The sequence below is a fragment of the Sceloporus undulatus genome, chromosome 6 (genome assembly GCF_019175285.1).
Source record: "Sceloporus undulatus isolate JIND9_A2432 ecotype Alabama chromosome 6, SceUnd_v1.1, whole genome shotgun sequence".
Lineage (NCBI taxonomy): Eukaryota > Metazoa > Chordata > Lepidosauria > Squamata > Phrynosomatidae > Sceloporus > Sceloporus undulatus.
In genome coordinates, this window is record NC_056527.1 from 136,618,902 (window position 1) to 136,631,713 (window position 12,812).

General features: G+C 41.0%; 1 protein-coding gene across 1 annotated transcript in view; it reads right to left on the minus strand.

The window, feature by feature from the left end:
* LOC121933070 (CXADR like membrane protein) overlaps positions 1–9,580 on the minus strand; it is a 41,010-nt gene extending 31,430 nt beyond the window's left edge. Inside the window, exon 1 of the mRNA XM_042472305.1 lies at positions 9,193–9,580. Within this exon, the coding sequence (XP_042328239.1) occupies positions 9,193–9,220 (28 nt within the window). The 5' untranslated portion in view covers positions 9,221–9,580. The remainder of the gene's footprint in view (positions 1–9,192) is intronic.
* Positions 9,581–12,812: the final 3,232 nt, after the last annotated feature.

Consider the following 12,812-nt stretch of genomic DNA (forward strand, 5'->3'; position numbering starts at 1 on the left):
AACTTGTTACTCTTAAGGTGCCACAGGGCTTGTTTTTTTGGCAGTAATGCCCTGGACATGCTCCTGCTGTCTTAAAAGTTCACTAAAGTTCAATAAAAGGAAGCTGTGGCTTTGGAATACTGATATTTAGTCTGTTTTCCACAAACCGTACATGTGCTCAGTGTCAGAAATGACACAAGGTGCCGCCATACTGCACACTTAATGCAGTTTGACACCTTTTTAGCAGTCATGGCTCCTTGCTATGGCATCCTGGGACCTGTAAATTATTGTGGCACCAGGACTCTCTGACAGAGGTGGCTAAATATGTTTCCCAGAGCTCCATAGCACTTAGCCATACACTTAAAGCGGTGTTAAACTGCATCAGACCTGCTGTGTAGATGCAGCCACAGTGATATATCATACACTGAGTCTGGATTAACATGGCTTGATTTTTTCACCAGTGGTTTGAAATCTGCTATTGGAATTCCATGCTTGTTGAAGTCTAATTAAATAGACATGCCAAAGAAAAGTACATTCATAGACTGTAATGGCCATCACTGTTTCCTTATCGCATTTACAATGTTTAGAGGTGAGGTATCATAGGTTATGATAAATTCATTGAGTTGCTTTGAAAGTGCCTTTAGGGCTTCTTGTAAGTGTTCCATGTTTCAGGCTATGAGCCGTCCTGTAGTTTAGCATCCACAAGAAAAAATGGTACTAATCTTTCATACTCCTAAAAGTTGAATCTACAACTCTAATATAATCATATTTATTTCTAATTAGTCCATTTGTCCTCATCTTACTTCAATTGCTACAAACTGGCCAGAAGGTGGGATCTATTAATTGAGTTGAAGTATACATATGTTTTCCGACTTATAAAGGCGAGGAACAGTAACCATATTTTAAGCAGATGTTGCATAATGAAAAGTCTCTTGGTATCTGATGAAATAGAGTCTTGGTTGCAAAATCTCATGCCATGGTGAAGCGAGTTTGTTTGTAAATTGCCACATCCCTGACTTTTACTATGAATTCTTCTGAAATCTGTCTCCTTTAAATCAAGGTTGGTCTGATATCTGAACTGAATCACAATGCTCCTATCTTAAGTGAATCATAATGCTCCCCCATTGGTTTACCGGTTCATTTTACTTTCCAGAGAAACAGAGTTTACTCAGGATATGTTAATACTTAAGGCAGATTGGGACTTCCAAATGTTGTTTGGACTGCAATGCCCATCATCCTTCACCATTCTGACTAGGACTGATGGGGAATGTAGTACAGCCTTGTCAGGGGAGGCACACTTTGATTAAAGGAATTATTAATTGGTATTAACTGTTCCTGAGTATGCGCACTTGCTAATGAACATAAGAAGTGCCTCATTACCTGGATGAGTTAAAAGTTTACCCAGACCACTTTTAAAAAAGCAAATCCAGCATTCAGCAGATACTAAATGATCTACTTGAAATGGACCATTATTGTTGTTGTTGTGTTCCTTCAAGTCATTTCTGACGTATGGCAACCCTAAGGTGGACCTATCATGGGGTATTCTTGGCAAGATTTGTTCAGAGGAGGTTTGCCATTGCCATCCCCCGAGGCTGAGAACCCAAGAAACATACATTTTCTTCCACTTAGGACACAAAATGCTTACTCTCATATTATATGAGCATATGTGAACTCTTTAAAGCAGAAGTATTTGGTACAATTTAGATTTGGCAACGTACATATTTTGTTACAATGCACTAAAGAAGTGAATCCTGAAGATTTATGGTATGTTCTTTCAAAACTTCAATAAAAGTTAGTGCTCGGTTTGTGCTCTACACCCAGCTTTCATTCAGCTACATCTAACAATGAACATGCAGAAACATGCGTACTGTTGAAGGCATGCCAGTGTTGCAGGAAATGAGCAATGCAGAAATCAAATATTGCTTTAACTGCCATGACTCAGTGCTATGGAGTTCTGGGATTTGTAGTTTGCTGTAGCATCAGTGCTCTCTGACAGAGAAGGCTAAATGTCTCACAAAGCTACAGTTCCCAGAATTCTATAGCATTGAACCAGGGCAGTGAAAGTAGTGTCAAAGCAGGTTATTTTTGCAGTGCGGATGCAGCCTATGATATAAATCACCGGAGTTGCATCATAGCAGATCACTCTTAACATAGTGTGCTTGGTTAAAGTGCACAAATGAGCAGCCTATATTAATATATGCCAGCCATGACTTATTAACTGTAAATTGTGATTTCTAATGAATTAATTGAAGCTAAAACCTAACACTCGTGTGCTGTATTAGAGAAGCTTTGGTTATTTTAAATGGTGGTTTTTCGGGCTATGTGGCCATGTTCTAGAAGAGTTTCTTCCTGATGTTACGCCAGCATCTGTGGCTGGCATCTTCAGAGAATGCTGGTGAAATGTCAGGAAGAAACTCTTTTAGAACATGCCCACATAGCTCGAAAAACCCACACAAAACTATGCATGTCGGCCAGGAAAGCCTTCGACTTCATGGTGGTTTGATTGTTGGATGACTCTGGGGACCAGGGTTTGATTCCCTGCTCAGGCACAAAACCCACTGGGTGATCTTGACTAAGTCACATACTCTCAGCCTCAGGGGAAGGCAATGGCAAACCTCCTCTGTACAAATTATGCCAAGAAAACCCTGTGATAGGGTTGCCATTAAGTCAGAAATGACTTGAAGGCACGCAACAACAACGCTGGATGATTGGCAATCCCATTCTGTCCAAAGTAGCAGAAATGTGTATCTCCCAGCTTTCATTATTGATCAGACGTCACTTTGACAGCTCATTTCATACAAGGTCTTCAAATCCTCTACTTTGATCACCATGCCCATTTAGTTTAGGCTCTCTTATCTGAGTTCGCTCTGAGTTATCCCAGGTGCACCCCACAAACAAATCCTTTCCCAGTGGCTCCATCTCCGCAGCACTTTGGTCAATGGTTCTTTTGTGTTGGGGAAGGAAAAAACAGAAAAGCCTGATGCTGGAGAATCTGGCTCCATTTCCTCCTTGTCTCTGGAATGGTGATTGGAAATAATTGGAAGTGGCACTGGAAGTAATCTGAAGTGACATTCCCTGGGCTCTGAGGCCTTTGCTTGAAGTCTAATGATCTCCTCGCAAAACAAAACCTAAATTTAAACAATGAAGTCACAAAGTGATTTGCCTTCAAGGTTGAAAACCCTGTGATATATATATTTTAAAAAGAATAAAACATTGCATTGTGAAAAGAGTGGGGTGGAAAGGAACGAGCGGCACTTGACTATATGTTGCTGCTTGCTTTTCAAGGCTCTCTTTGATAGAAGAGATTGGTTCTTTTGTGCCATTTCTTCGTGCTGCTCCCCATTCTTGCTCTGATGGAGAATTCAGTTCTATATTAAACATTTCTGTTGCCTTTAAAATTTTATCAAGGCTCTTACAAAATTCTCTGTAGAGTGAGCTCTACAAAGCAGCCGTGCATGTCTTATAAATAAGCGTGGAATGGAAGAGTGCCACCCTCCTCTCCTTACGTTTGTCCTAAGGATATGGAACAGCAAAGGAGAGGAATCCAGGATTCCTTTTGTTAAAAATATTGTGTTTTAACTGCAAGTGTAATTGGAATCAGGGTTACCATATACATGTATAAGCCACTCATATAATATATCATACCTGCAATTCACAGGATCCACTACAGATTGCCATTGTTCATATTCCTGAATGCTAGGAGTACTTCCACAAGTAGCAGCAAGAACATTTTTAAATGCTAACTTTGGAGTTTTGTTGCTGTTTAGATGTCAAGTAATGGTCTGAGTCTGAGAGTTGGATTGCAACTCTGGTTGTTGTTGTTGTGTACCTTCAGGTCATTCCCTACTTATGTTTTCTTGTCAAATTTCTTCAGAGGAGTTTGCCGTTGCCATCCCCTGAGGCTGAGAGATTGTGACTTGCCCAAGGTTACCCAGCAGGTTTCATGGTTGAGCTGGGAATCAAATCCTGGTCTCCAGAGTCATAGTCCAACACTTAAGTTGCTACACCACACTAGCTTTCATACCAGGGTTCAGTTCTCTGCTCAGCCATGGAAACCTACTGGGTGACCTTGGGTGTGTCACACACTCTCAGCCCCAGAAAACCCCAAAATAGGTTCACCTCAGGGATGCCATAGGTTGGAAATGAAAAAAAGAATAGGTGATGTATGCATGTATGTTAATTGGATTTAAATATGTGTATGCATATATGTGCCTTCAAGATGTATGTTGACTTATGGCAACCCATGAATTTCACAGGGTTTTCTTAGACAAGGAGTACTCAGAGGTGGTTTTGCCAGTTCCTTCCACTAAAATACAGCCTACATCACCTATCTGTTGGTTGTCTCCCATCCAAATACTAGTCACAGCTGACCCTGTTTAGTTTGCACAATCAGATGGGATCCAGTGCCTTTAGGATACTTGGCAATATTGCATTTCCAAACTCTAGTCACATGTGTTTGTGGCACAAATGAACATTTAAGCTAGTTTATCTATTGTTGTTTACCTCCAAGGTGTTTCTGATTTGTTGTGACCTGCTGAAGGCAAACCTATCATGGAGTTTTCCTGGCAAGATTTATTCAGAGGAGGTTAGCCTTTGCCTTCTTCTGAGGCTGAGAGTGTGTGACTTCTATATTTATTTGATTTATTTAGGTATTTATGACCTGCTCTTCAGCCATAAAGACTCTCAGAGCGGTTTACAGATTGCTAATTTGACAGATAGATCCATTTGTACGATTGCATACCTTTTTGTACAAGTGCACACCTTTTGTACAATTGCATACCTCTTCCTAGCTTGTTGGCACCTCCAGGCATGGATTGCTTTCATTTTGTCTGCATTTGGAGAATTGAGATTTCTATAAGCATATATGATGTTAAATGTGTGTGGAAATTGTATAGCAGTTAAGTCCTCTGAGAGAATGAGGTACTGTACCCTGAATTGTAATGCATACCTAAAGCCTATGGGTCAGTGTATGGATAGATTTGCCTGCTACTCACCTTTAAGTTTTAGCAAACAGGCCTCCCCATACCTTACTTTTTTGTTATGGTTTTGACCCTGCTTTGTATATCGTGCTATGTGAATAAGATAGCAGCAAAGAGTCTGATTTCATCAGAAAGAAGAAAAACAACACTTAATTTGGATTTATATTGTCACAAGATGAAATAAAATAACTATCAAGGAAGAACTCTATGAAGGTTATCGCATCAGTGCCTGAAACGTTTCTATTCGTCCAAAAACGTTTCAAGATGTAACGTTATGGGAACGGATATTATCGCTTCGAAAAGTAAAGCGTTCCGAGAACGTACGGGAACACATTTACCGCATTTGTCCTATAGGAAGCATGATAGATATGAGAACGTTTCAATATTTGCACATGCGTATTGTAACAGTGTATTCTTGTATGAGTACCACATACACAGAACAAAAGGCTTTACAGAGGAGATTTGCAACACCAACCTAATCTTTTTATATACAAGATACATATAGACACACACACAACAACACACATGTAACACACATATAGTCCGCAATATATATACAAAAATTTATATAATATATATATATTATAATATATATATATATATATATATTAATGCATATATATGTATATTTGTGTGTATAAAATTTATATTATATATAATATATATTTTGTTATATTACATATTTAAATATGTATATTGTATATATATTGTATGTATACTTTTGACCACACACAACACACCCCAAACACACACACATATATATATATATTATATATATATATATATATATAAATGTTATACATAACATAAAACATAGGGTTGCCATCCCTGGGGACCTCAAAACTGGAAAATGTAGGACAATGTTTAAAATGTAGCACTTTAAAAAAAATTTCCTGGCCAGGAAATTTAAAAGAAGGTCCTACATTTTAAACCTTGTCCAGGGCCAGGCTAGAGCTGGGGAGACGCCTCTCTCAAGTCCCAGCCAGGCTTTGGAGGACTCTACAGTCGAGGAGCCCCAGCCAGGGCCAGGCTAGAGCTGGGGAGACAGCCTCTCTCAAGTGCCAGCCAGGCTTTGGAGGACTCTGCAGTCAAGGAGCCCCATCCAGAGCCAGGCTAGAGCTGGGAGACACCTCTCTCAAGTCCAGCCCGGCTTTGGAGGACTCTACAGTCGAGGAGCCCCAGCCAGGGCCAGGCTAGAGCTGGGGGAGACAGCCTCTCTCAAGTGCCAGCCAGGCTTTGGAGGACCTGCAGTCAAGGAGCCCCATCCAGAGCCAGGCTAGAGCTGGGGAGACAGCCTCTCTCAAGTGCCAGCCAGACTTTGGAGGACTCTGCAGTCGAGGAGCCCCATCCAGAGCCAGGCTAGAGCTGGGGAGACAGCCTCTCTCAAGCTCCAGCCAGGCTTTGGAGGACTCTGCAGACGAGGAGCCCCAGCAGGGCCAGGCTAGAGCTTGGGAAACAGAATGCAGGGAGGGAAGTCCTTTCAGCCAATCACAACAAGGCAGAACATGGGAACGGAAGTAGAACGGATTACATTACCGCTCTGACATTTCTTGGACCGTTTTAAAACGTTTCCACAAGCTTGGATCACTTTCTTATCCGTTCCCTCCGAGAACACATATGGAACGCTTTGAGGGGTAGTAGAACGCGATTGGGGAACCCGATGGGGAAAGAAACGTGCGGTAAACTTAAAAGTGTTCTGTTCCTATCGGGTTCCAATAACGTTCTCGGAACGCGATGCGATAATCTCCTATATGTCAGATAAGCCTTGTAAGAAGAGCCCTGTAGGGTCACACCAAAGAACTCTCCAGTCATTATGACCTCCAGGAATCCAACAAAGAGACCATGAATACAATAACCCTTAGACCACTTATCTCCACCAGCCCTTTGGGTGGCTTTTGAAGGTCTTTTTATCCTTTCAGCCTCATCTCCAGTCCTTCCAGTTGTGCTCCATTTGTCTTTTCTGCCTTTAGATTCTAGCAAATGTTGGGGGGGGGGGGGAGCTTGTGGCATGCTGTCATTTGTTTTAAAAGTACAGATACTGGAAGCCAGTCTCCTGATTCAGTCTGCTGTGATCAGAAGGCTGGGAGATGGAAGTGGTTTCCAAAGCCATGCTCCACAGTTATTACTGTGAAGGCTTATGCCACAGGGGACATGCTACCACTTTCTACCACAACAGACTTTTTGCAACCTAAGCTCTACTTTGCAGTCTGTCTGGTAGTAGAAATGCTTGGAGTTGCTCAAGAGAAGAAAGCTCATATGTGAACGGATGTATTGGAATATTGGTGGCAATAAGAATTTGTATTTACTCCTCTTTAGATTCATCACTCCTTCTTAGCCAGCTCTGGCGATGACCCAGTGTCATCTAGTTCAAAAGCATCAGCTCTCAACACCTTCAGTTCCATCATTGTTCATGCTTCATTCCACCAACCTTTTAAAGAGTTTGTTTATATTTGCCTTCCTTGCCTTTCACCAGAGATGGGTTTCTGTCTTTGAATTTACTCTGATTCTTCCAGGGGTGAGAAATTAAGACATGGCAGCCTTTATACAACCCTCTTGTAGACTTTTCCCCTCCCGCAAACCTGTCTGCTTGTCAATTCAATGTAATATATACGAGGAGAGGGGGGGTCAACTCATTCTTCACACTATGATGTCTTTGGATTAGTAGAAGAGACTACTACAGCTAACTCTTTTACAAGGAAAACCAATCTTATTTTACTCTTAAGAATTTGCTCCATCTTTCTACCTCCTCCATTTTGTAGTGAATTTTCAAAACATATAATTGGTGCTAATATGGTTTTTTCTTGGGATGGGTGTATTGCAAAAAACACAACAAAACAGCAGCTTTTTTGCTGTTTGGAGCAAATGTTCTTTATATTTCAAAGTAGTTGTGATAAACAGGTCTTGCAATAAGAATTTTTTAAATAAAACTGCAATATGAATTTGAAGTATACTTTTAATGAATAAGCCTTTCTTCACTAGTTCCTCTGGATATTCCCCTTCTTATAAATGGTGGCCACAATACAGCCAGAGTTAAGAAATTTGATATCCCATTGAATTCAGTGAGTTTAGAGCACAGGATTAAATCTCTCCTACTGTAACAACTGGTTCTTCAACAGCCTTATCTTTGGATTGCGCTATATCTTGGTTATTGGCTACTTTGTGTATGTGACATACAAAGCACATTTTCAAACATCAAAAACCCACCGAACCGTGGTACCTTTCTTGGGCCAACCAAAATGCACAATATACATAGAATCATAGAATCATAGAGTTGGAAGAGACCACTAGGGCCATCCAGTCCAACCCCCTGCCATGCAGGAAATCCAAATCAAAGCATCCCAGATATTTTCAAACATACAAGTCTTGTGGGTGCCAGTACTTTGTTTAAGAAGCCATCATCAGCTGGTGGTCCCTGGAAAAACTGATCAGCCTTTCTGGACCTTGAGTGTGTAATAGTATGTTAAACAACCATTGCTTTTCTTTTATTGTACTTTCTCTTGCTTCCCTTTCCCATCCCTCATTTGGTCATCCGCATCTGTGCCATCAATCCCATCTATAGCCTCCATTTCTGACCTTTTTAATTTCTCTCTCCAGTTTTTGTATCTTATTCCCTTCGCCCCCTCTTTCCATCACTCTTTTCCACCTCCCTCCCATTTGTACACATCTGTTTCTAATTTGGGCTGCAGACAATATCGGTTGGAAACAATAGGTTCTTTTTTAAATTGCATAAATGAATTCCTTCACAAGAGTACGGAAAGAAAAAAGTTAAGCAGATTGACCCCCAATCCTGGAATGATGATTATTCGTTCAGGTTTAAAGAAGGCAAATTCGCTTCAGGTTTTGTTCTTTTAAAACCTCTGCCTGATGTGTGTGTGGAAAAGAGAGAGAACGCCCTGTAACCAGCATTTCAGCTTTCTTCAAGAGAAATATGCAACTGTCTAAAAGCTTGTGTAAAAACAAAAGCTGCACACTTAGAGAAGAACATTGCACACTTTCAGCTGTGTTTAAGCTGAGAGTGGAAAAATGGTTTTAACTATTGTTTTTGCTTGTGTTAATGATAAATATGCAAGAAGCTGAAAACAGATTCTCTCCATGCTCAGCAAACTTTGATGTGAGCCTTTCTTTATGAACAAACTTCTTGGCCAAAGAGCCCCTCCTTTAATGCATGCTGTTGCATTTGTAAGTACTGTACGGTTCTTAGGAAGCGACATAAAATGAAAATCTCTTAACTTACCTAGAAACAAGATGGAAAGCGCAGACATTCCGTCTCTGTGAGAGAGACTTTTCTTCCCTTTTTAAAAAATGTCTTTCCACGCAGGAATGGCAAGCAGACCTGCTCAGGATTCAAAGTAACGCCTCTGGAATGTGCGCTGCATAATTGCATCCATGTGCCAGAAAAATAACCAACTTTGCTCTTTCTTCCCTTCTGTTATTCGTTCCCTGTCCAGTTTCCAAGCAGATATGGGGAAGAGCTGCTTCTCTTCTGTGTCTACTGATTCAGAGCCTGTCAGCATCTGGAATAGGAAAGGCAGAGGCGGTGTGGCTGAGAGACACATCTATGGCTGCACACAGAAATTTTGCATGTCTGGAAAGAAAAGGAGAAAAGCGAAGGAGGGGGGAGAATATACAGCATACAATTTTAACCACATGGCTGGCTCCCAGAACAGTCCCTCCCTACCATCAGCTAGGATTAGCTGTGAGGGTTGGTCATGTGGGAAGCTGTTGCTTATTCCTGGTAATAGAGCAACCCCACCTTCTATGGCAAAGCAAGTCGATTTTGCTAGTCTGGAAATGATTCCAGTGGTTGAAACATGAAGCCTGATATTCATTAGCTAGTCAATGAACGACAGTGGGCTCCTGACATCCCCTGGGGTTCGGTTCCAGGACCCCTTGTGGGTGCCAATATCAGTGGATGCTCAAATCCCATTAAATACAATGGATGGTAAAATGGTGCCCCTTGTATAAAAGGGCAAAATCAAGGTTTGCTTTCTGGGATTTATTTATTGATTTGAGTATTTCCAAGCCATGGATGTTTGTATCTGTGGATAAAGAATCCATGGATATGGAGGGCCTACTGTACCTTTGTTTTGAAGCTTCTTGGGCTCTAGCCAGGTTCTCTTTGGTAAAATGGTGACCCCCACAGCCTGGCATGAATTGAACCCACTTAAAGGTCTGTGATTATTCTTCCAACCCTCTAACGTTACCCATTCAGAGGAAGAACCTTAGGGACAGTGTGGTGTAGTGGTTTAAGCATTGGACTATGACTCTGCAGACCACAGTTTGATTCCTAACGTGTCAATATATATATAACTGAATACTAAAGTTAGGATTGTCCATGCCATTGTATTTACAGTTTCTATGTATGATTGTGAAAGCTGGAGAGTGAAGGAAGTTGACGGGAAGAAAATCAACTCATTTGAAGTGTGGTGCTGGAGAAGAGTTCTGCAGATACCCTAAACTGCCAAAAAGGCAAATAAATGGCTCCTAGAGCAAATCGAGCCTGAACTATCCCTAGAAGCCAAGATGACTAAACTGAGACTATCATGGTTTGACCATATTACTAGAAAAGACAATAAGGCTTGGCAAGAGAGAAGGCAGTAGGAAAAGAGGAAGACTGCAGTTGCAAGACCTTAGCAGAGCTGTTGGCAACAGGTTGACTCGGGGGTCCCTTATTCATGGAGTCATCATAGGCCAAAATCAACTGGATGGCAGTTGATAACAATGTGGCTTCTAATACAGTGGGCCCTTCCCTTATGCGGGGGATCTGTCCCGTCCCCCTGTGTAAGGGAAAAACGCATATGCTTGAACCCCATTGAAAACAATAGGGTGCATGCATGCAGCACGGTACGGCGCACATGCCACGGGTGCACACACCATTGTTTTTTCCATGGTGTGGCTTCAGCATAAGCTGAAAGCCATGTACGGTGCGCCCGTGTATGCTGTGGGCACACTGTACGAGCAATTTTTGGACCAGGCATGATATAGTCCTGAAGTACATGATGTGTCTCAGGTTGCATGCAGCTGGGCTTTGATGCTTGTTTTATTCAGCGCTGAGTAAGTCAGGCACCAGGCCCACTCACAGGGTGTGAGAGTTAATATAAAATAGCAAATATCTTATGATTCTGTTTTCACAACTGCTGGGCTGGATTAGCCCTAGTCAGCTGTATTCTCTGGTCTCTTTAGAGTCTGTTAACAATTCTTTTGTCTCCACAGCTGAGGTGCTTAAAAGTTGTTGAAAAGATGCCTCTGTCCTTTTTCTTAATACATTTATTTGTTTTTGTCTGTACTGGCGTGTGCATATGTGTAAAAATAATTAATGTAATATGTCCGAGATGCAACAATATTTGGTAAGAATTTCAACTTTGCATGCTATTTAGAAATATTGCTTGCTCTTTGAGTAAAAAAATGTCTGTCTGCTTTTACTACCTGTTTTATCAACAGATGACCAGTGAAGCCGGCAGAACACCCCAGTGGCTTTCCATACCTTTTCCATCAGTTGTCTCTAACCTTTCTTTGGTGCTTATATTAGTAGCAATGTCCTATATATTAAGTAATAGCTATGTATCCTACACATTAAGCGATAATCCCATTATAAACCAGAAAGATACTCTGTTCAGTTTCACTACTGTGGGCATTAACTACTAGATGGTACATTTAAACCCTATGATATGAGTTTGAATTCTTGTGCATCATGTTTACATCTTGTTCCCTACACTTGTTGAAATGAAATTCCATATGCGCTACACAGAATTCGGGAACACTTGCTTCTAGACTAGTTTGGTTTGTAAACATCCAGCAAAACCCTTCCCATATGTCTTTTATATCTTGCTATCTTGCACCATGGGGACATCCTATGAACTCAAGAACTGGCATCCTCAAGTGAACTACCAACATTTCCTCTATTTTCTGACATATTGCTGAAATGAAGCAAATATGAGCTGTATGGGTGTCTTCTTACAAGAGTTCATTGTTCAATATTCAGGAATCCTAGTTTAGTGGCAAACCATGTGGTCTGCATCCAGAGCACCCCCAGGTTTAGCTCCTGCCATCTCTAGTTTGAGAAGCTTAACAAGGAAAACCTCTTTGTGCCTGAGGATCTGAAGATTTATTTTCAGTCAGCGTAAATGTTCAGTCTTGGAGGCTCAGGGCTGTAGCTTGCTTGATTCAGGCTATCATCTTCCTCTCTTTCTACATCCTCTACCTTCCCTAGCATTATTGTCTTTCCTTAGGAGCCATGACTTCCCATGATGTGGTCAAAGTACAACAGCCTCAGCTTGATCATCTTGGCTTCCAGAAGATGTTCAAGGACCCATCTGTTTGTCTTTTTGGTTGACCAAGATATTCTCAGCATTCTTCTCCAGCACTACTTCTCAAATGAGCTTATTTTCCTATCAGCCTTCTTAATCTTCCAGCTCTCAAATCCATACATAGTGATGGGAAATACAATTGTTTGGTCTATCCAACTTTAGTGTTCGGTTTTATGCCTTTGTACTTTATTCATAGCTGCCCTGCCCTGTCTTCTTTGGATTTTGTGACTGCAATCTCTGTTCTGATCAATGATTGATTCAAAGTATGGGAACTTTTCTATTTCGATTTCTTTGTCATCTATTTTCTTTAGTTGCTATTTATGTTTTCTTAATGTTCTACATTAAGCTTGCCTTAGCTTTTTCCACTTTGACTTTCTTCAACAATTGTTCCAAGAGACTTTATTATTTTCTGCTGGTAGTATGTTGTCACTTGCATATCTTAGGCTATTGATATTCCTCCTTCCAATCTTCACTCCTCCTTCCTCTGAGTCTAAACTTGCTCTGATTAGAATATTTCTCTGCATACAATTTGAACAAATAGGGCAAT